This window comes from Oncorhynchus masou, chromosome 3 (assembly GCF_036934945.1).
Source record: "Oncorhynchus masou masou isolate Uvic2021 chromosome 3, UVic_Omas_1.1, whole genome shotgun sequence".
Lineage (NCBI taxonomy): Eukaryota > Metazoa > Chordata > Actinopteri > Salmoniformes > Salmonidae > Oncorhynchus > Oncorhynchus masou.
The window spans coordinates 38,434,739-38,458,659 of NC_088214.1; the positions used below are offsets into that span (position 1 = coordinate 38,434,739).

The 23,921-nt window shown below is 44.4% G+C and overlaps 1 protein-coding gene and 1 long non-coding RNA gene across 6 annotated transcripts in view; both read right to left on the bottom strand.

Moving 5' to 3' along the window:
- Window positions 1-5,910, bottom strand: part of LOC135516113 (microtubule-associated serine/threonine-protein kinase 3-like) — a 60,769-nt gene extending 54,859 nt beyond the window's left edge. The window contains exons 1-2 of the mRNA XM_064940182.1: window positions 5,648-5,910; window positions 4,488-4,519 (exon numbers count right to left, since the gene is read on the bottom strand). Of these exons, the coding sequence (XP_064796254.1) occupies window positions 4,488-4,519; window positions 5,648-5,686 (71 nt within the window). The 5' untranslated portion in view covers window positions 5,687-5,910. The remainder of the gene's footprint in view (window positions 1-4,487; window positions 4,520-5,647) is intronic.
- An 805-nt stretch (window positions 5,911-6,715) lies between these two features.
- On the bottom strand, window positions 6,716-15,347 carry LOC135516168 (uncharacterized). Of its 5 annotated transcripts, none has more exons than XR_010451905.1 (5): window positions 15,279-15,347; window positions 10,331-10,408; window positions 8,035-8,247; window positions 7,843-7,950; window positions 6,716-7,489 (listed from the first exon to the last, which is right to left on the bottom strand). It is a non-coding gene; the product is annotated as an uncharacterized LOC135516168 (long non-coding RNA). The 5 variants fall into 5 exon arrangements; XR_010451902.1 differs by having other exon boundaries at window positions 15,224-15,329; XR_010451904.1 differs by lacking the exon at window positions 15,279-15,347 and adding an exon at window positions 13,358-14,143.
- Between the last annotated feature and the right edge of the window lie 8,574 nt (window positions 15,348-23,921).

Here is a 23,921-nt window from a genome sequence, read left to right on the forward strand (position 1 = left end):
TTACTTAAAACACTTATTTTTCTTAAAACTGCATTGATGGTTAAGGGCTTGTAAATAACTATTTCACTGTTGTTTTTGGCAAATGTGACAAATACAATTTGATTTGAAAATGAGATTTGATCAGTAAACCCAACGAAGTGTTGTCCCATGTTTCATGAACTGAAATGTTTGATTCTCAAGAAAAGATTGTGCAGAAAATATGAGTAACAAATTGGTTTACATCCCTGTTAAATGTGATCATTTCTCCTTTCCCAAGATAATCCATCCACCTGACAGGTGTGGCATATCAATAAATTAATTAAAAAGCATGAGCATTACACAGGTGAACCTTGTGCTGTGGACAATAAAAGGCCACTGTAAAATGTGTATTTTTTGTCATACAACAATGCCGCAGATGTCTCAAGTTTGAGGGGGTGTACAATTGAAATACTGACTGCAGGAATGTCCACCACAGCTGTTGCCAGAGAATTGAATGTTCTACCACGTCTTTTTAGAGAATTTGGCAGTAGGTCCAACCGGCCTCACAACCGCAGACCACGTGTAACCACACCAGCCCAGGGCCTCCACATCTGGTTTCTTCACCTCCGGGATTGTCTAAGACCAGCCACCTGGACAGTTGATGAAACTGTGGGTTTGCACAACAACAAAAAATTCTGCACAAACTGTCTGAAACAGTCATCTGCGTTGCTCGTCATCCTCACCATGCTGCAGTTCGGCATCGTGACAGACTTCAGTGGGCAAATGCTCACCTTCAATGGCCACTGGCACGCTGGAGAAGTGGGCTCTTCATGAATTAATCCCGGTACTGTTCCAGGTAGATGGCAGACAGCATGTATGGTGTCATGTGGGAGAGCAGTTTGCCGATGTCAACGCTGTGAACAGAGTGTCCTATGGTGTGGTAATGGTATGGGCAGGCATAAGCTACGGACAACGAACACAATAGCATTTAATTTGGTCCTGCCGTACATACCTACACGTACGCTACGGTCAAAAGACACAGGCCTCCTAATTGTTCCTAGAATTTCTAAGCAAACAGATGGAGGCAGGGCTTTCTCCTATAGAGCTCAATTTTTATGGTCTGCCTACCCATGTGAGAGACGCAGACTCGGTCTCAACCTTTAATTCTTTACTGAAGACTCATCTCTTCAGTGGGTCATATGATTGAGTGTAGTCTGGCCCAGGAGTGTGAAGGTGAACGGAAAGGCTCCGGAGCAACAAACCGCCCTTGCTGTCTCTGCCTGGCCGGTTCCCCTCTTTCCACTGGGATTCTCTGCCTCTAACCCTATTACAGGGGCTGAGTCACTAGCTTACTGGTGCTCTTTCATGCCGTCCCTAAGAGGGGTGCGTCACTTGAGTGGGTGAAGTCACTGACGTGATCTTCCTGTCTGCTGCAGTAGTTTGTGTCAGGGGGCTAGGGTCAGTCATATCTGGAGTACTTATCCTGTGTGAATTTAAGTATGCTCTAATTCTCTTTCTCTCAGAGGACCTGAGCCCTAGGACCATGCCTCAGGACTACCTGGCATGACTCCTTGCTGTCCCCAGGCCACCTGGCCGTGCTGCTGCTCCATTTTTAACTGTTCTGCCTGAGGCTATGGAACCCTGACCAGTTCACCGGACGTGCTACCTGTCCCAGACCTGCTGTTTTCAACTCTCTAGAGACAGCAGGAGCGGTAGAGATACTCTTAATGATCGGCTATGAAAACCCAACTTACATTTACTTTTAAGGTGCTGACTTGCTGCACCCTCGACAACTACTTTGATTATTATTATTTGACCATGCTGGTCATTTATAAACATTTGAACATCTTGGCCATGTTCTGTTATAATCTCCACCTGGCACAGCCAGAAGAGGACTGGCCACCCCTCTTTGCCTGGTTCCTCTCTAGGTTTTGGCCTTTCTAGGGAGTTTTTCCTAGCCACCGTGCTTCTACACCTGTATTGCTTGCTGTTCAGGGTTTTTGGCTGGGTTTCTGTACAGCACTTTGACATATCAGCTGATGTAAGAAGGCTATATAAATACATTTGATTTAAAAAAATCATAATATCCAGCAACTTCGCACAGCCATTGAAGAGGAGTGGGACAACTTCACAGGCCACAATCAACAGCCTGATCAACTCGCGCTGCATGAGGGAAGTGGTCACACCAGATACTGACTTTTTTTGATCCATGCCCCTCATTTTTTAAGGTCATGTGAAATCCATGGATTAGGGCCTAATGAATTTATTTCAATTGGCGGATTTCCTTATTGAACTGTAATTAAGTCAAATCTTTTTTTCTTTTTTTTTTCTTTTTTATTGTTGCGTTTATATTTTTGTTCAGTGTAGTTAAAGTTGTCACTTTCATTTAGGGCCCGTCAGAAGATGCAATAACTCCAAAACAGTGGAATGATTGTTCCTGTGCAAAATATCAACAGTTTAACTTATTTAAGGAAATTAAAAGCTGAGAAAATGATTACCGTAAACACATTTCTGATAATACGTCTGTTCGTCTTGGGTGCCTATTTTATGTGGTTGAAGTACTGTCTGCTTGCATAAGTGACAAAGGTAACGTTACATGCCTATTCCCATTTTCAAGAAAATATATTTTTTTATATATACACATATTTCTCCACGGCCTGTTCAAGACAAAATTAACATTTGTTGTATCCTTTTACTGCAAGAAATACATCATTCTGCAGTAGTTAATATATTGCGCTACATAAGCCTACAGTCAGTGTTCAGATTTCAGTCAGTCACTGACAGTCACTCAATTAACCATTTACCAATTTTAGATTGGTAAATTAGTCTAGCCAGCTATCATGGCTGAATACAGATCAGACACGTACCCAAGGGCCCAAGGACACGTACCCAAGTTTAAAACTCTCCACCCCCCATGGCAAAATCTCATTCAGGGCCCTCAAAAGGCTAGAGCCGGCCCTGATGACATCCGTTACTGTCCGACTATGTCAATAAGAAGCCCACAACAGAACAATATCTGTCTAATTGCACACCAATGGAATATGCCAGAGCTTCATCTTGGAGCTCTGCAATAGGCTATGACAGGGTCACTAGGCAAATACACCAATTCTGACTGACATGTCTTTAGGAAACGTGTAGAATTCAATGCATGATATGTGAAATTATTTATTTTGAATCACACATAGATTTTATTTCCATACTAATTGACAAGACCTCAAAGCATTGGATGTGCATATACGCATACTATAAACATACGTACAGTCCTTTCATAAAATGCGTGGGTGTACGTTTGATTAGATGCATCTATACATGGAATGTACAAAACATTAGGAACACCTACCTAATATTGAGTTGAACTCCCTTTTGCACCCAGAACAGTCTCAATTTGACAGGGCATGGAATCGACAAGATGTAGAAAGTATTCCACAGGGATGCTGCCCATGTTGTGTCAAAGAGCCTGGATGTCCTTTGGGTGGTGGACCATTCTTGATACACATGGGAAACTGTTGAGCGTGGAAAAACCCAGTAGCATTACAGTTGACACTCAAACCGATGCACCTGGAACCTACTACCATACCCCATTCAAAGGCACTTAAATATAATGACCTCAATATCCAAATTAGTAGTTACAGTCTTGTCCCATCACTGCAACTCCTGTACGGACTCAGGAGCGGCGAAGGCCGAGAGCCATGCATCCTCCGAAACGCAACCTTGCCAAGCCGCACTGCTTCTTGACACACTGCTCGCTTAAGTCAGCCACACCAATGTGTCAGAGGAAACGCCGTACAACTGGCGACCGTGTTAATGTGCATGCGCCTGGCCCGCCACAGAAGTCACTAGGGCACGATTGGACAAGGACATCCCGGCCAGCCAAACCCTCCCCTAAATCGGAAGATGCTGGGCCAATTGTGCGATGCCTCGTAACCCGCCTCGAACTCATCTTTAGTGATGCCTCGAGAAATGCCATGCAGTGCCTTAGACCGCTGTGCCACTCAGGAGGCCCCAGCACTTAAATCTTTTGTCTTGCCCATTCACACTCAGAGAGCGCGCACGCGCCATTCACTCACACACACACACACCTCAATTGTCTCAAGGCTTAAAAATCCTTGTTTAACCTGTCTCCTCCCCTTCATCAACACTAATTGAAGTGGATTTAACAAGTGACATCAGTTAAGGATCATAGCTTTCACCTGGCCAGTCTGTCGGCGGAAAGAGCAGGTGTTCCTAATGTTTGAATGAGAATATAAACCTGCCTGTACAATCTACCACTGTTAACATGTCCAAATATATTACTAATGTAAGGCCTATCTGCCACCTCAAGGCACTACCACTCGCAAAACTGGTTTGGAGTGTGAAAACACATTTGCCTACATGACAATTCACAAGCGGCTTTTTAAGAGGTGTTGCCTCCTGGAAGTTCCAAGTAAATGTCAGCTACGACAAACAACACCTCGTGACACCCTTTGGTTTTGTATCAAATGGTGTAACGAGAGCAGAGATAACCAGTGCTGATCTTTAGTGATACTTACATGTTCCCCCTTCGTGGAAGGCTCAGCTCTTTCTGGAATTGAGAGAGTGGCTCATTAAAATGGTGACAATGACAGTAAAGATAGTCTTGCAAAAGGTAAAGGCTGTTTGATTATGAACTTAGTCAATGACAGCTATGTCCCCTGTTGTTCATTTCCCGTGCTATATGTAAAGATAGTATAGCTCTGGCCTAGTTCTGTAGGTCTTAAATTGGTTCTCTCATTCAGTCATTTTGTAGGTTCTGTTTGCTCAGATTCTTAAGCCCTTATACATTATTATGCACATTCTACAGAGAGCATACACATCCCAAAAATGATGTGCCTCAGTGCACTGTATTTTCAAAGATAAAAGCAGGTCGTTTCACAACCATAATCACATTCTCATTGCAGGCTCATGTAAGATAAAGGTATCAATCAATATAATCAAATGAAAAACACTTATTTGGGGTATGGGGGGCAAGCACATTCACACCAACATCTTTTATAATAGGTTTAGAGCAAACAATGCTGAAGGGATTTTAACAGCAAAGCCGCCATCTGAGTAATTGGTTGGAATTGAAAACAAGGACAAGAATTGAGTCACCTATACTGGATATAAGACAGATGCATAACTGGTTCTGTTCTGTGGATGTTTACCAATCATCCACCCCTAAATGTAATTGACCTCAACTCCCATATCACCACAGAAACCTAGTGTTGACAATAATAAGACAATCTGTAGAAAACTGTCTGTCTGTAGAAACAAACGATTTATTAACTACACCTTCGCATCCACAAGCTTGCCCTTGAGTGCCAACGCACGCAGCATTCATGTGTGTAGAATGGATCGATACGGTAACCTCTCCATGAACATTGCAAAACAAGGTGGCACAATACATGGGAAGCGAAATTGCTTTGAGATTTCCAGAATTTGTGATCACAAGAACTGGCCATAAAACTGCGCCCAATGTAAACAGATTATTATTTTGTTTAGTAAAACAGCAATTGACAATCACAAAATAACCCTAGAGAAAGAGAGAAATGCATGTTTGCCCTAACGTGGGTCAACAATTGTTTGTGTTGGCCTATCAGTAAATGTTCTAATGCCAGAACACAACGGCAAAGCATTATCATTTCAATCTTCAATAGCTATGCTGATGTTGTTTTATTGTTGAGTTTCTTACCTGTAGCCCACGACGTCTGAGAATGTTTGGCTCGTCCATTGTAGTATAAATTATGACTACACCGCTGACTCCCTTTTTCCAATTTCATTCAACCCATACTGCGTCCTCCTGTATTATACGCTTCACTGCGAGTGGATGTCACGGACGCGAATAGCTTCATCCCAAAACGGAGAATTACGTTTAATTGCCAGCCGCCCGATGACCTGCCCAGCCGTGAGAATTGGGAATGAATGTGCAGGGAGGCACTTCTGACAAATCGCTTAAGGTGGCAGTGCGGGGACCTTATATCTCATTGATCCTACGCAACCTTTTTCCAACCCCTGTCTCACTCGTTTTTTTCCAGGTAGGATATGCACTAATATCCTATTTGCAGTTCTACAATATATTTACATTATATTTATCTGTATATATCTACCCATGTTCTGTGATTGTGTGACGAGAAGAAGCAACGTTTTGCTTAAAATCCCATTCAGATGTCTTTCATGTACCCCTTATTAATGTACTAATCAATACAATATCGACTTGAAGGAGGTTCGTTATACTCTTCATATGAGTGCACTATTGTGATACATGTTGTGTAACTCTACATCATCATTGGCCCATGCATGAAATAAAATAACTTCAGATGACCATAAACAATGGTGCAACTCTTGACAGTCAAATGGTGAAATGACTTGATCGATGATGTCAGTCTCCAAGTGGCACCACAATGTTTTCGTACAACAATGGCTGTGTCTTGTCATGTGGTGTCATGTCCATTGATGTTAGCTGGTAGCATGAATCATACATTGTTCTGTTTTTGCAAATTGTGGGTTTTGTCTTTAATGAACCTTAAGGATCCGTCCCTTTTTTTCAATTTTCACCCTAAAATGACATACCCAAATTTAACTGCCTGGAGCTCAGGACCTGAAACAAGGATGTGGATATTCTTGAGACCATTTGAAAGGAAACACTTTGTGGAAATGTGATTTTTTTTTACAAACAAGTTTGTGGAAATGTGAAATGAATGTAAGAGAATATAACACATTAGATCTGGTAGAAGATGATACAAAGAAAAAAACATGCGCAATCCTGTAGAGGTTTTAATCCAAGGTCATCTTCCTTATGTAAACATTAATATCCCCCAAACTTTTAAGGTTGGGAATAACATACACCTACAGTGTATCTTATCTACAGAGGTTCAATGTCATAGTCATCCCTTTTCCTTACACACAAAAACTATTTTAACCCAGCACTGTTGGGTTACGTGAATGACCCAACACGTTGGGTTTCTTGATTTACCACAAAATGCGATTACTTTGACCCAGCAGTCAGTTGCTTTTTACTCTTTTGCTGGGTTATTTTTATTTGTGTATTTTTGACCCAGCAGTGGGTTATTTCTTACTTTATTGCTGGGTTATTTTTCTACTTCTCTATTACAGAATCTGTTAATTCTCTAAATGTACAAAATATGTCTGTCTAACCATAACAATCAATGTTACAACATTTCAGCTCCAAAATGAAGTCATGCAAAAAGATAAACAAACAAGGAACACACAAATAAAAACTTGAGCACAATCCATCATTTCAAAAATCACAGGAGCCCCAGCAATTAAAGCTGAGGAACGGGGGTGAAGAAGAGTAAACACTTTACCCTTTACTCCCCCAAACCCCTACCAGGAATCCATTTTCCAAATGAATTCTTGTTAAACAGCTAAACATAATGTGCTCCAGAGCCTGCTCAGTCATGATAGTGAATGCCATGGAGTAGGGGTGATTGTCCCCGAGAATCAGAGCAAAGGGTTCGGTTCCTCTTGTCCTTTTGGTCGCCTGGCGAAGATATTCAGCCATATTGGTTGCAACCTGGGGATTATAAAATATGATTATAAAAAGTTGAACAATAATCAAGGCACTCACACTCTTGCACAAGCCCACACACTCACACATACACAAATTGTGGCCTTTCCTTTTGCTCAGAATGTGCAGTACTCATATACAGTCCATTGGCATGTGACGGGTGTTAATCTGCATTGATTTGAGTCCAGCCACTGTGCGTGGTTTACTCAAGTAGAAGTAAAATGACTGACATTGAAAAATAGTACTTTGAAGAGCTACTCAATTACAGTAACAATAGTATTTGTAATTTGTTACTTCCCACATCCTGTTTTACAGTGTTGCATATTAAATCGTATTCAGTATTCCACATGTATACTTACGGTACAATATGACTTTCAGGCCTCATCAAAGCTTGGGCGGGCAATCTTCTTTCCAACTCGTTACTTGTGGTGGGAGAATCAGTCTCAGGATCAGGTCGTCTTTCGTATCTTGGGGACAAAGACAAGCTTTAAAGGGGACAGACAAAATGGATAAATATTGGAGACACTACTTTGATTTCAATATGTAGCTACCTGCACTCGGGAAACTGGTGGTGGGAGAAATACTTTCAGGGTCACGAGGTTGGTCGCACCTTATTTGGTAATAGTAATGGCTGAAACGGAATTAATGGAAAGGTATCGAAAAAGTGTTTGATACCATTCCATTCACTTCATTGCAGCCATTATTATGAGCTGTCCTCCCCTCAGCAGTCTCCTGAGCTTTCAGGACCATGTCGTCATTAGTATCTGGGGGACAAACATAACAAGGTTTAAGGGGACAGTCAAAATGGATAAACATTTGAGAAACTACTTTAATTTCAATGTGTGACATCAGCTACATGCATTTGATGCGCTGGTGGTGGGAGAAGCACTCTCAGGGTCATGCAGCTTATAGTGTCTGGGCAGTGGGGGACAAAGACATTAGCACAGTTTAAGTGGAGAGTCAAAATACATAGCCTAAACTAGGCTTGAACAATTGTGACACTCCTTTCATTTCAACATGTAGCTAGCTAGCTTTAGCTACCTAAAGTAACAGTCTGCCTCTAGACAAAGCCAACTAACTACCTTGCTAACTCAGAAACAATTCAGAAAAAAAACATAACTGAACCACCATAAAAGGAGGAGTAATACACTTGCCAACTAGCTACAACTATGTTAAATTAACTCAGAGACAGTGAATAGGCCGAGCTAGCATATACAGTGCATTCGAAAGTCTTCCGACCCCTTAACTTTTTCCACATTTTGTTACGTTACACCCATATTCTAAAACGTATTAAATAAAACATTTCTCACCAATCTTGGACGTGATTTGGAAAACCACAGACCTGTCTATATAAGGTCCCACAGTTGACAGTGCATGTCAGAGGAACCACCAAGACTCTTCCTAGAGCTGTCCGCTAGGCCACACAGAGCAATCGGGGGAGAAGGGCCTTGGTCAGGGAGGTGACCAGAACCTGATGGTCACTGTCAGAGTTCCAGAGTTCCTCTGTGGAAATGGGAGAACCTTACAGAAGGACAACCATCTCTGCACCACTCCACTAATCAGGCCTTTATGGTAAGCCTTTCTTCAATAAAAGGCACATGACAGCCCGCTTGGAGTTTGCCAAAAGGCACTTAAAAGATTCAGACCATGAAAAACTAAATTCTCTGGTCTGATGGAACCAAGATTGAACTTGTTGGCCAGAATGGCTAGCGTCATGTCTGGAGGAACCCTGGCACCATCACTACGGAGAAGCATGGTGGTGGCAGCATCATGCTGTGGGGATGTTTCTCAGTGGCAGGGACTGGGAGACTAGTTAGGATCGAGGGAAAGATGAATGAAGCAAAGTACTGAGAGATCCTTGAAGAAAACCTGCTCCAGAGTACTCAGACTGGGGCAAAGGTGTGAATATATATATACACATTAAACACACAAAAATGTCTAAAAACCTGCTTTTGCTTTCTCATTATGGGGAAATGTGTGTAGATTTGAAGGGGGGAAACTATTTAATCCATTTTAGAATAAGGCTGTAATGTAAAAAAATGTGAAAAAAGACAAAGGGTCTGAATACATTCCAAATACACTCCATATACTGTACTTATTTAGTTTTGTTTACACTGTTCCAAATGGTCAGAAAAAGTAATAATATTGTACTCAAACAGCAACTCTATGTCACACATAATCCACACGCAACGCTTGCTCCTATACCCTCCTTTTTCTTGATCTCCAGTAGTTTCCACGACTAAGTCAAATGTCCTCGGCTTCCCCTTTCCCCCCTGAGCAACCAGTAAACATTTGCCAATTTCAAGTTTCTTTTTCATGTCCTCCGCATCCATTTTGGTGTCACATGTTATTCTGTTCGGAGCTTGTGATAACCAATTTATTGATGTGATTATGATAGGCTATTGGTCAGGCACTATTGGTCACATGCATGCAATGCTTACATGGTTCACGTAAAGAGTGCAAGGGTTGAAGGAATAGGAAATGTTTCTCCCCTAAAAATTGATTTCGGTAACAGAACTTTTCATTCAGAAACAAGTAATAAACTAAATGGCTGAAATGATGTTGCAGTTTCAGCATGGACAGTGCAATAAAAACTTGCTGTGCTCTGGTGCCTTTTTGCTGCAGTAGGGAAGAGAGTGAGACAATGTGCACCAGTCCTACAGGCACTCGCTAGCTAAGTAACTAGCTAGCTAATGCTCAAGCTAGTATGAATGGGGTTGTTTGCTATCTAGCGAGCTAACATTATCTAAAATTGTCAACGACTGAAATAATATGTAATTAATATAGCTGGGTCTATTTAACCTGAATGGATAATAAGTAATGTTTGCTAGCTAATTTATTACTCACAGTTTTTGGTCTGCCACAACGCCTTGCCCATGTGTCAGTTGAAAAGTATTTCCAATCTTCTTCGATGGGGTTTAACAGCTGTTGGCATCCAATGTTAATGGTGTATTAACGCCACCGGACGGGGTATTGAATAAGAAACAAAAAATACATTGCAGGAATGTGGGAAAATCATGACTGTCACCGACTCCACACTTTCCAGACTTTTCTCAAGACGTTAAATGGATTTCCCAAGTAGCATTGATCGTAAAACCCTTAACCGACTAAAAACGAGTCTAGTGGTTTCCTATTTTCCACCACAGGTTTACTTCTCCGGTTTCCCATTTTCTGTACCATTAGCTTCACCGACTCACTAGCAGTTTCAAACAAAACCTCAGTTTCCGCCATCTTTTCCTGAGCAGAAGTCGCTTCCCCAAAAAAACCTCAGTAATTTGACTCAGCGGGAGCTGCACTGTCTGGTAGACAAAAATAATAATATTTTTCGAGAATGGGTTGCCGGACCGCATCCAACATTTAAGATACATACACCACCATCTACCATACTGTAGTGTGAGGCCAGTCACAGCCTACCTACATGAAATTCTCTTTATTAGTCCTGTTCCTCTAAGAAAGTGAAATAGAGTCATAGACACCACACCACTGGACAAAAGGAACACCTATGTGAGAATGCTATTCATTGACTACAGCTCAGCATTCAACACCATACTACCCTCAAAGCTCATCACTAAGCTAAGGAACCTGGGTCTAAACACCTCCATCTGCAACTGGATCCTGGACTTCCTGACGGGCCGTCCCCAGGTGGTGAGGGTAGGTAGCAACACATCAGCCATGCTGATCCTCAACACTGGAGCTCCCCAGGGGTGTGTGCTCAGTCCCCTCCTGTACTCCCTGTTCACCCACGACTGCATGGCCAGGCACGACTCCAACACCATCGTTAAGTTTGCTGATGACACAACAGTGGTAGGCCTGATCACCAACAACGACGAGACACCCTATAGGGAGGTGGTCAGAGACCTGGCCATGTGGTGCCAGAATAACAACCTATCCCTCAACATAACCAAGACTAAGGAGATTATTGTGGACTACAGGAAAAGGAGCACCGAGTACGTCCCCGTTCTCATCGACTGGGCAGTAGTGGAGCAGGTTGAGAGCTTCAAGTTCCTTGGTGTCCACATCAACACCAAACTAGAATGGTCCCAACACACCAAGAAAGTCATGAAGAGGGCACGACAAAGCCTATTCCCCCTCAGAAAACTAAAAAGATTTTGCATGGGTCCTGAGATCCTCAAAAGGTTCTACAGCTGCAGCATCGAGAGCATCCTGACTGGTTGCATCACTGCCTGGTACGGCAATTGCTCGGCCTCTGACTGCAAGGCACTACAGAGGGTAGTGCGTATGGCCTAGTACATCACTGGGGCTAAGTTGCCTGTCATCCAGGACCTCGACACCAGGCGGTGTCAGAGGAAGGCCCTAAAAATGGTCAAAGACCCCAGCCACAGACTGTTCTCTCTACTACTACTGGCAAGCAGTACCAGAGTGCCAAGTCTAGGACAAAAGAGCTTCTCAACAGTTTTTCCCCCCAAGCCATAAGACTCCTGAACAGGTAACCAAATGGTTACCTGGACTATTTGCATTGTGTACCGCCCCCCAACCCCTCTTTTACGCTGCTGCTACTCTCTGTTTATCTTATATGCATAGTCACTTTAACTATACATTCATGTACAAACTACCTCAATTGGCCCGACCAACCAGTGCCCAACCAGTTACCTGTATTAATGGCACCTGTTTGAACTTGTTATCAGTATAAAAGACACATGTCCACAACCTCAAACAGTCACACTCCAAACTCCACTATGGCCAAGACCAACGAGCTGTCAAAGGACACCAGAAACAAAATTGTAGACCTGCACCAGGCTGGGAAGACTGAATCTGCAATTGGTAAGCAGCTTGGTTTGAAGAAATCAACTGTGGGAGCAATTATTAGGAAATGGAAGACATACGAGACCACTGACAATCTCCCTCGATCTGGAGCTCCACGCAAGATCTCATCCCGTGAGGTCAAAATGATCACAAGAACGGTGAGCAAAAATCCCAGAACCACACGGGGGGGGGGGGGACCTAGTGAATGACCTGCAGAAAGCTGGGACCAAAATAACAAAGCCTACCATCAGCAAGGGCATTGAAGATGAAAGTGACTGGGTCTTTCAGCATGACAATGATCACAAACACACCGCCCGGGCAACGAAGGAGTGGCTTTGTAAGAAGCATTTCAAGGTCCTGGAGAGGCCTAGCCAGTCTCCAGATCTCAACCCATAGAAAATCTTTGGAGGGAGTTGAAAGTCTGTGTTGCCCAGCAACAGCCCCAAAACATCACTGCTCTAGAGGAGATCTGCATGGAGGAATGGGCCAAAATACCAGCAACAGTGTGTGAAAACCTTGTGAAGACTTACAGAAAACGTTTGACCTCTGTCATTGCCAACAAAGGGTATATAACAAAGTATTGAGATAAACTTTTGTTATTGACCAAATACTTATTTTCCACCATAATTTGCAAATAAATTCATTAAAAATCCTACAAATGTGATTTTCTGGATTCTTTCCCCTCATTTTGTCTGTCATAGTTGAAGTGTACCTATGATGAAAATTACAGGCCTCTCATCTTTTTAAGTGGGAGAACTTGCACAATTGGTGGCTGACTAAATACTTTTTTGCCCCACTGTAGCCTTGTTACTCTTATTTTCAAATGTCTTTTTACTGTTGTTTTATTTCTTTACTTACCTACACACACACACAACTCTTATTTTTTTCTCTCGCACTATTGGTTAGAGCCTTTAAGTAAGCATTTCACTGTTGTAGTCGGCGCACGTGACAATAAACTTTGATTTGACTTTCCTCCCCTCACAACACCACCCAAACCCCATCCAGCCTTTCTAACCCTTTCACACAATCTCTCTCTATCTGCGTCATACAGTTCACAAAATATCAACACATGCTCTACAGTTTCCTCCACTAAACACTCATCACACAGACCTGTTTCATGTCTCCTTATCATCCACATGTGGCATTCAAACCTGGTGTGTCCAAACCGCAGTCCACTCCACACAACTTCCTCTCTCCTACATCCCATACTGCCCACCTCTTCCTTAACTGACTGGTGAATGCAATAAAATTGCCTCCCCTTACTACTAGCATCCCACTTCCTTTGACAAAGATCGAGACCTTTTGCCCGAATCAAGGACTTGACTTCCCTACGGCCCAACGGGAACTGAATATCTACCCCCTCTCTCCTCACTGCCCTCTTACTCATCACATCAGCCTTCTAATTACCCTCCACACCCACATTGGCGGGAACCCAGCAAAAGCTTATCACCACTCCCATCCCATTAACAGCACCATCATTTACACAAACAAGTCTCCACTATCCAACCTGCTCGTCTTCACACTACTCAACTCTGCAGTCGAATCAGAGCAGATCACCACTCCGAGTGGTTTCACCTCCTCCACCCATCTCAAACCTATAATTATGGCCATCAACTTGGCTGCATAAACTGACACAATCAGTTAACCGCTTACATACTCAAACATTGAAATCTGGGATATACACCCACCCTACCACTGACTGGATCGTTTGAACCATCTGAATCCTTAAAAACAAATAAAAACTATTATCTATATATCTCTCCACACCACATCTCACATCCTCATCCCATTCTCTCCCACCCTCAGTCATATCTATATCTATACTTTGTTTCAGAAACAGCCACTGAGGAATGTTCTCCAATGCAATTGCAGGCCCTATCCCTCTCCCCCAGTCCATATTCTACCCAATTATCCACCCGTATGCCCTCTGCTTGCCCACTCCTTGCTCCCAACATTCCCCAGTTGCTGTGACCGCAGGATGTCCTTCTGAATTCTTTCAACCTCGCCCAGTACGCTAATGCAAGTTTGTCTGGCCTTTTCCTCAGTGGCAGTTTCCCACTATCCACCTGCAATGCCTCAACAGGTGTCGGCCTGAAGGCACCCACACACAATCTCAGGACCCTTGATTATATCCTATCTGTCACGATCGTCGAAAAGGACGAACCAAGGCGCAGCGTAAGTTGAGTTCCATATCTTTTATTAAAGTGAAACTTCAAAAACAATAAACAAACAATGACCCGTGAAAGCCGTGGTGCAACATGCACACACACAAAGCAGGTGGGAACACATGACAACTTAAGTATGATCCCCAATTAGAGACAACGATAAACAGCTGCCTCTAATTGGGAACCATTCTCACCAACAAACATAGAAATACAAAATACTAGATAACCCCCCCCTTGTCACGTCCTGACCTAAAACACCATAGAGAACCCTGAGGGCTCTCTATGGTCAGGGTGTGACACTATCCAGGAACTATCGTACTGTAATGGCTGCTGATCCATATACAAAGCACCCATAATCCAAAGATGATCTGATCAAAGCCTGAAACATATACAACAGTGTTTGCCTATCCAACCCCCAATCATATCCTGCCACTGCCCCCATGAGGTACGGCGCCTTGCTGCACTTAATTTCCATATACTAAACATGTCCCTTCCACATAAGCCTCTCATTAAACCACGTACCTAAATACTTAAACTCAGACACCCTACCTATATCTTGACCGTATATTTGCAGCCTAACATCTTTAACCTTCCTCCTAGAATACACCATAAAGCAGGACTTGGTTACAGACATCCTAAACCCCCATCTTAGAGACCAATCTTACACAGCTTCTTGCATCTTCCTCATCACATATTTCACCTTCTCACCTCTCTTCCATACAGCCCCATCACCAGCATACACGCCCAGACCCACTCCCTGTCCCACCTTAAATATGTCATCTATCATCAGGGTGAACAACATCGGACTAACCTCACTTCCCTGGGGAGTACCATTGTCCACTTCAAACCACATTGACAATTCTTACCCCACTCTCACTGGTATGACCCGAATGAACAGGAAGTCCATGACCCAGTAATACAGACGTCCCCTCTTCCTCTTCTTCAAGGTTTTATTGGTGGACTACATCCAAACATTGTGTATTGCCGCCACCTACTGGGAGGGGTGAAAACTGAGAAACTTAAACATATACACACACATACATACAGTGCCTTGCGAAAGTATTCGGCCCCCTTGAACTTTGCGACCTTTTGCCACATTTCAGGCTTCAAACATAAAGATATAAAACTGTATTTTTTTGTGAAGAATCAACAACAAGTGGGACACAATCATGAAGTGGAACGACATTTATTGGATATTTCAAACTTTTTTAACAAATCAAAAACTGAAAAATTGGGCGTGCAAAATTATTCAGCCCCTTTACTTTCAGTGCAGCAAACAAATCAACCCTGCTCAGGCTTTGGGGTCTGAGAAGGTGGGACTGCACTAGACAGTACTCCATGCAGCTCTTCAGATGTAAAATCTTTTAATTCCCAGAAATAGTTCAGCTGCAGAAACAATGATATCGACTTCCTTTCACCTTGTCCAGTTCGGTTTGTCGCCATTCCCATAAATGACACAAAGTCCACTTTCTTCACATGAAGGATTTCTGGGTCCTGCTGTGGATTCTCCAGCTGTGGTCTAGTCTCCAATGTAGGCATCCCGGTCTTCACTACCACCGGACCTTCAAATATACTCACTCTTTCTACCCTTTTGACAGCCCCCACATAGGAGACTCTCAACTGCCCTGATTTTAGCAACCTCAGTCTCTTTCACCCGACACGGGCACTCCAATGATTGCGCTTCATGCTCCCCAACACAGTTGCAACATTTTGCTCCTTGTCCATTCTCTTCTACTAAACATTTAAAATCTCATTCATTGACGTCTTTCCCACACATCCCACATCTCGGCTTCTCTCGTCTGCAGACACTTCTTACATGTCCAAGCATTTTTTTTAGAAAGAACATAAAGGCCTATTTACAAAAGCTCTAACAGTATAGGACACATACCCCAACTCCCCCCTGATTACAGAGAGACTCCACATCAAAAAAACACTTGAACAGACAAATTCTTCTCCTTCCTGCCATTAACCATACAATTCATTCTACGTGCATCAACCACTCCTGGAATTTCCTTCAATAAAGCAATGTCAACATCCTCCGAGACTCCAGAAATGACTCCTCTGACAGGTGCCATGCTCCGTAGCTCAAAGCATGATATGTCACATCCATAAACTAGTTTGATATCCAACACACATTTTTTTTGTTCCTCAGAAACACAAGAAATAACCCACTTCTCGTGACCTTCCCTGATTTGACTTTACTCAATGCCTTTTCCATCATTTTGGATGTTTCGTACGGATTCCACAAGTCAGTCATAACCCTCTCTTTCAAAAAACATATTCCTACCAGATACGATGGGTCATTATCATGCCTATATGTATTATTTCCCGCAACAATTTTACTTATTTTTCCATTTTTCTGGAGCGAAACCCATTCATCCTTATTTCCCCCACCATGTGGTTCAAACTCCACATCCTCCCTCCTGGCCAGCCAGCTCTTCTTCGTTGTCTTCTTCTTCATTTTATGGCAGACTACACCTATTGGTGTATTCCTACTGCAAGGAGTAGGCCAATTGAAGCCAAACAAAAATTCCATAAAAATTTAATTTAAAACCATCCCACTCCTTCAGTCACAGTTCAAATCACATCCCTACACAGGCTCAGGTGCCTGTGAGGACTGAGTATTCATTGACAGTCCTGTAGCAGTACTCGATAGGCTGAGCGGCACAATGATGCCTATTTTCCCAGATTTTTCCCTCGGTTGGCGCTGTGCACTTGATAACCAATGCAATAAACACTATAAAGTCCACCTTCTTAACATGCAACACGCCAGGATCCCTCTGTGGACAAGGGCCATTATATGGTGTCTCTACTCCTACTACCATTACTTCTTCAACTCCACTCCTTTCTTCCCATCTTCTCACCACCACTGCATAGGAGACATGCTGGACAGGCCCTTCAGAAATCCGGGTGCATGTTCACCACCACGATTGCAGCATTTAGACTCAGCTGCATACACTTGACACATGACCAAATATTTTGCAAGTATCACACTGCACGGGGTTTGGACACGAAAGTTCTCACAGGGTATCTCATAAAACCCAAATACGCGTGAATGAGGGAGAGACTCAAAAAACAATAGAATGGATGGAGTGGGCTTCAGCACTCCATCCACCATGCGAATGAGTCGGTGTGCAGCAACCACTTGATCCGATTCTTATATCATATGTCCTTTGCTTTTATTTCTAGCGCCACCCCAGAGATAACACCCGTGATAGGTGCCCTGCTTCGAAGAGTCACACCCAACACATTCCAACTTGATATCTTCTTGAGGCCACAGAGCACGCTCCTTATGTTCCATAAAAACAAAATAAGCCCTCTTTTCCTTACTTTGATCGACGCCACCTCATCTTCTTCTATGGTATAATGGTGTTCTCAAACATTTGAATGTGCATTCCCCCACCTACTGTGCAGGTGGTTAATAAGGATCCCAAAAATAATAAAACGTGGGTAAAAATAAATAGAATATCATACAAATGAACAAAAATAATAATAATTAACTTAACAAAATCGACCTGCCTTTCTGTAAAAAATTATTTATTCTAATCAGGTCCCGACACTGGCGCAGAAGCCTCCTGCGAGGGCAAGACATTTCCTCGCGACAATAGTCCTTGCAGTGCTTCTGTCGTATAGTGTTGGAGCCCCAAAAACGTCTCGGCTGCAGATATGATATCCAGCTTCTTGGACTTCTTAGACAGGTGTGCTGTACAATGAATCAACGTGGCTACACGTTCCACTTTCACAATGAGTGTATCCAGATCACTTGATTGACCTAAAACACAAGCAACTGGTTGCCATCCATCCACCGCCATATCTTCAACACTGTTGCCCCTTCGACTCTCTTCACAGCCTCCGCACAGGAGATCTGCTGCACAGCCCTAATCCTTGACACCTTCACCCTAACAGGGCACTCATTGAAGTCTGGAGTATGACCCCAGCCACAGTTGCGACACTTCAATACCATACTTCTCCCGTCTGAAAACATTTGACACGTGACCATATCTTTTAAAATTCCCACATTGTAATGGTTTGGACACAAATACTCTCACCACATACATCACATATCCAAGTTTCCTCAAACAACAACAATATTGATAGGCTTTTCTCCTCACTTCCATTTACCATACTGGCGACATGTACTAACCGCTCCTGGATTTTCTGACTAAAGTACTCGTCATCTATATCCAACGATACTCCAGCTGTAACTCCTTTGGCAGGCGCCCTACTCCGAAGATCAATACATGTTACTTCTGACTTGAACAATTTGGCCAAACCTAGTGCATGCTTCTTCTGTTCTTCATCAACACAAATAACCAAAACAAGGCCACTTCTAGTCACCTTGATTGAATCCACCTTTCCCACTGCTTTCTCGGCATTACAAATGGATTTCTCAAATAAACTTTTGTTCGTTTTGTTCCATTCTTGATTTCACTATTTTCCATTCATTGTCACACACTTCACTTGCAGCACTTTCAGATTTAAGCACAGTCGCCATTCCCTCCCATGCCACCTCATCCACAATTTTCATTGAGGGTGTGTTCGTAAATTCACTCTGGCTAGCTACTCCAATTTCAGAGCACTCTCGTCTGAGTGTGCCAACGCACAACACCATTTGAATATGACCGGTGTCAGTAAACGTCGGCAAAAACCCCCCCAACATAATTAAATTGTTGCCAGCAGCACAGTGACTGTCACCAACCCTGAGGAAGGCACAGTAATACCGAAACGTTGGTAAATACCTATTTAATTGCTGGGGGTTTATACCCTAGTGTGCGACTTTCTTTATTTTGATACCAACGTTCTAGATAACATGAAAACAGCCTAACCAGTTCTGCTAGGGTGAATAAAATGGTCAGAGTGAGGTGTTCTCTCATTTGTGTCTGGAAGTAGCCAACTTTAGCCAGTTAGCTTGGGTGCTTGACTACCATTGAGGTCAGAACTCTCGGATCAACCCTACACATTGGCCAGGGCAGCCAGTGAATTTACTAAACACACCCTGAAGTTGGCTAGCTTGCTAGCTACTTCATCGTTGCCGGTGATCCGGCCTACCACTGTTGTGTCGTCAACAAACTTAATAATGGTGTTGGAGTCATGAGTCATGGGTGAACAGGGAGTACAGGAGGGAACTGAGCATACACCCCAAAGAGGCCCCAGTGTTGAGGATCAGCGTGGCAGATGTGCTGTTGCTGACCCTTACCACCTTGGGGCGGCCCGTCAGGAAGTCCAGGATCCAGATACAGAGGGAGGAGTTTAGTCCCAGGATCTTTAGTGCCATAGTGCTTTGAGAGCACTATGGTGTTGAACGCTGAGCTGTAGTCAATTAACAGCATTCTCAAATAGGTGCTCCTTTTGTCCAGGTGGGAAAGGGCAGTGTGGAGTGAAATAGAGATTGCGTCATCTGTGGATCTGTTGGGGCGGTATGAAAATTGGAGTGGGTTTAGGGTTTCTGGGATGTGAGCCATGACCAGCCTTTCAAAGCACTCGTGGCTACAGATGTGAGTGCTACGGGTTGGTAGTCATTTAGGCAGGTTACCTTGGTGTTCTTTGGCACAGGGACTATGGTGGTCTGCTTGAAACATATTGGTATTACAGACTCGGTCAGGGACAGGTTGAAAATGTCAGTGAAGACTCTTGCCAGTTAGTCAGCGCATGCATGGAGTACAGATCCTGGTAATCCGTTTAGCCCTGCGGCCTTGTGAATGTTGACCTGTTTAAAGGTCTTTCTCACATCACAAAGTTGTCCAGAACAGCTGGTGCTCTCAAGCATGTTTCAGTGTTATTTGCCCTGAAGCACACATAGAAGTAATTTAGTTTGTCTGGTAGGCTCGTGTCATTGGGCACCTCGGGGCTGTGCTTCCCTTTGTTGTCCGTAATAGTTTGCAAGCCCCATGAGCGTCAGAGCCGGTGTAGTAGGATTCAATCTTAGTCCTGTATTGATGCTTTGCCTGTTTGGTGGTTCATCGGAGGGCATAACGGGATTTCTTATAAGCTTCCGGGTTAGAATCCCTCTCCTTAAAAGTGGCAGCTCTACCCTTTAGCTCAGTGCTGATTTTGCCTGTAATCCATGGCTTCTGGTTGGGTATGTATGGTCACTGTGGGTCACTGTGGGGACGACGTCATCGATGCACTTATTGATGAAGCCAGTGACATCGGAAGAATCGCAAAACATATTCCAGTCTGTGCAAGCAAAACAGTCCTGTAGCTTAGCATCTGCGTCATCTGACCACGTCCGTATTGAGCGAGTTACTGGTACTTCCTGCCTTAGTTTTTGCTTATAAGCCGGAAACAGGAGGATAGAGTTATGGTCAGATTTGCCAAATGGAGGGCGAGGGAGAAGGTAGTCTAGAGTTTTTTTCACCTCTGGTTGCACATGTAACATGCCAGTAGAAATCAGGTAAAACTGATTTAAGTTTCCCTGCATTAAAGTCCATGACCTCTAGGAGCGTCGCCTTTGGATGAGCATTTTCTTGTTTGCTTATGCTCAACAGCTTGTTGAGTGCGGTCTTAGTGCCAGCATCGGTTTGTGGTGGTAAATAGACAACTACAAAAAATATAGATGAAAACTCTTTTGGTAAATAGTGTGGTCCACAGCTTACCATGAGATACTCAGGTGAGAAAAACCTCAAGACTTCCTAAATATTAGATTTCATGCACCAGCTGTTATTGACAAATAGACCAAAGACCGACACCCATTGTCTTACTGGAGGCAGCTGTTCTATCTTGCCGATGCACAGAAAACCCAGCCAGCAGTATGTTATCCATGTTGTCATTCAGCCACGACTCGGTGAAACGTAAGATATTACAGTTTTAATGTCCCGTTGGTAGGATAGTCTTCATCGGAGCTCATCCATTTATTATCCAATGATAATAGGACAGATGGTAGAAGCGTGTTACCGACTTGCCATCAAATTCTTAAAAGGCAACCTGACCTATGTTGCTTAAATCTCCGTGTTATGAACTTGAGTGAAGACCCAAAAGCGGTTTTAACAGAAAACAGAGTTCTTTAATGAAAAACAGGAATGGCATAAATCCTCTTCCAACGTTGACAGCGGAACAAAAAGAACGTTAGTATAGTGCAGGATGCACCTGCCAGGCAGACTCCGACAGGACAGGACAAGGTGGAAGCAAACGAGACGACAGCTTGCTTCTGGCATCAAAAAACACAAACAAGAATCAGACACTGAAAGTAGCAGGAACAGAGAAAGAAATAGAGACCTAATCAGAGGGGGAAGAGAGAACAGGTGTGAAAGAGTGAATGAGCTAGTTAGAGGAGATGTAGAACAGCTGAAGAATGAGAGACAGAGAAGGTAACCTAAAAAGACCAGCAGAGAGAGAGAGTGAAGAGAAAGGACAGGAACAGACATAACAAGACATGACAGTACCCCCCACTCACCGAGCGCCTCCTGGCGCACTCGAGGAGGAAACCTGGCGGCAACGGAGGAAATCATCGATCAGCGAACGGTCCAGCACGTCCCGAGAGGGAACCCAACTCCTCTCCTCAGGACCGTACCCCTCCCAATCCACTAGGTACTGATGACCACGGCCCCGAGGGCGCATGTCCAAAATCTTACGAACCCTGTAGATGGGTGCGCCCTCGACAAGGATGGGGGGGAGGGACGAGCGGGGGCGCGAAGAACGGGCTTAACACAGGAGACATGGAAGACCGGGTGAACGCGACGAAGATAGCGCGGAGAAGAAGTCGCACTGCGACAGGATTAATGACCTGGGAAATACGGAACGGACCAATGAACCGCGGGGCCAACTTGCGAGAAGCTGTCTTAAGGGGAAGGTTCTGAGTGGAGAGCCATACTCTCTGACCGCAACAATATCTAGGACTCTTGGTCCTACGCTTACTAGCGGCCCTCACAGTCTGCGCCCTATTACGGCAAAGTGCCGACCTGACCCCCTTCCAGGTGCGCTCGCAACGCTGGACAAAAGCCTGAGCGGAGGGGACGCAGGACTCGGCGAGCTGAGATGAGAACAGCGGAGGCTGGTACCCGAGGCTACACTGAAAAGGGGATAGACCGGTAGCAGACGAGGGAAGCGAGTTGTGGGCGTACTCTGCCCAGGGAGCTGTTCTGACCAAGACGCAGGGTTACGAAAAGAAAGACTGCGTAAAATGCGACCAACAGTCTGATTGGCCCGTTCGGCTTGACCGTTAGACTGGGGATGAAAGCCGGACGAGAGACTGACGGAAGCCCCAATCAAACGGCAAAACTCCCTCCAAAATTGAGACGTGAACTGCGGGCCTCTGTCGGAAACGACGTCAGACGGAAGGCCATGAATTCGGAAAACATTCTCGATAATGATCTGAGCCGTCTCCTTAGCAGAAGGGAGCTTATCGAGAGGAATGAAATGAGCCGCCTTAGAGAATCTATCGACAACCGTAAGAATAACTGTCTTCCCCGCTGATGAAGGCAGTCCGGTGATAAAATCTAAAGCGATGTGAGACCACGGTCGAGAGGGAATGGGAAGCGGTCTGAGACGGCCGGCAGGAGGAGAGTTCCCAGATTTAGTCTGCGCGCAGACCGAACAAGCGGCGACAAATCGACGCGCGTCACGTTCCCGAGTGGGCCACCAGAAACGCTGGCGAATGGAAGCGAGCGTACCCCGAACGCCGGGGTGGCCGGCTAACTTGGCAGAGTGGGCCCACTGAAGAACGGCCGGACGAGTAGGAACGGGAACGAACAGAAGGTTCCTAGGACAAGCTCGCGGCGACGGAGTGTGAGCGAGTGCTTGCTTTACCTGCCTCTCAATTCCCCAGACAGTCAACCCGACAACACGCCCTTCAGGGAGAATCCCCCTCGGGGTCGGTGGAGACCTCAGAAGAACTGAAGAGACGAGATAAAGCATCAGGCTTGGTGTTTTTTGAGCCCGGACGATAAGAAATAACAAACTCGAAACGAGCGAAAAACAGAGCCCAACGAGCCTGACGCGCATTAAGTCGTTTGGCTGAACGGATGTACTCAAGGTTCCTATGGTCAGTCCAAACGACAAAAGGAACGGTCGCCCCCTCCAACCACTGTCGCCATTCGCCTAGGGCTAAGCGGATGGCGAGCAGTTCGCGATTACCAACATCATAGTTACGTTCTGACGGCGATAAGCGATGAGAGAAAAACGCGCAAGGATGGACCTTGCCGTCAGAGAGAGAGCGCTGAGAAAGAATGGCTCCCACGCCCACCTCTGACGCGTCAACCTCAACAACAAACTGGCTAGAGATGTCAGGTGTAACAAGAATAGGAGCGGATGTAAAACGATTCTTAAGAAGATCAAAAGCTCCCTGGGCGGAAACGGACCACTTAAAGCACGTCTTAACAGAAGTAAGGGCTGTGAGGGGAGCTGCCACCTGACCGAAATTACGGATGAAACGACGATAGAAATTAGCGAAGCCCAGAAAGCGCTGCAGCTCGACGCGTGACTTAGGAACGGGCCAATCAATGACAGCCTGGACCTTAGCGGGATCCATCTTAATGCCCTCAGCGGAAATAACGGAACCGAGAAAAGGGACA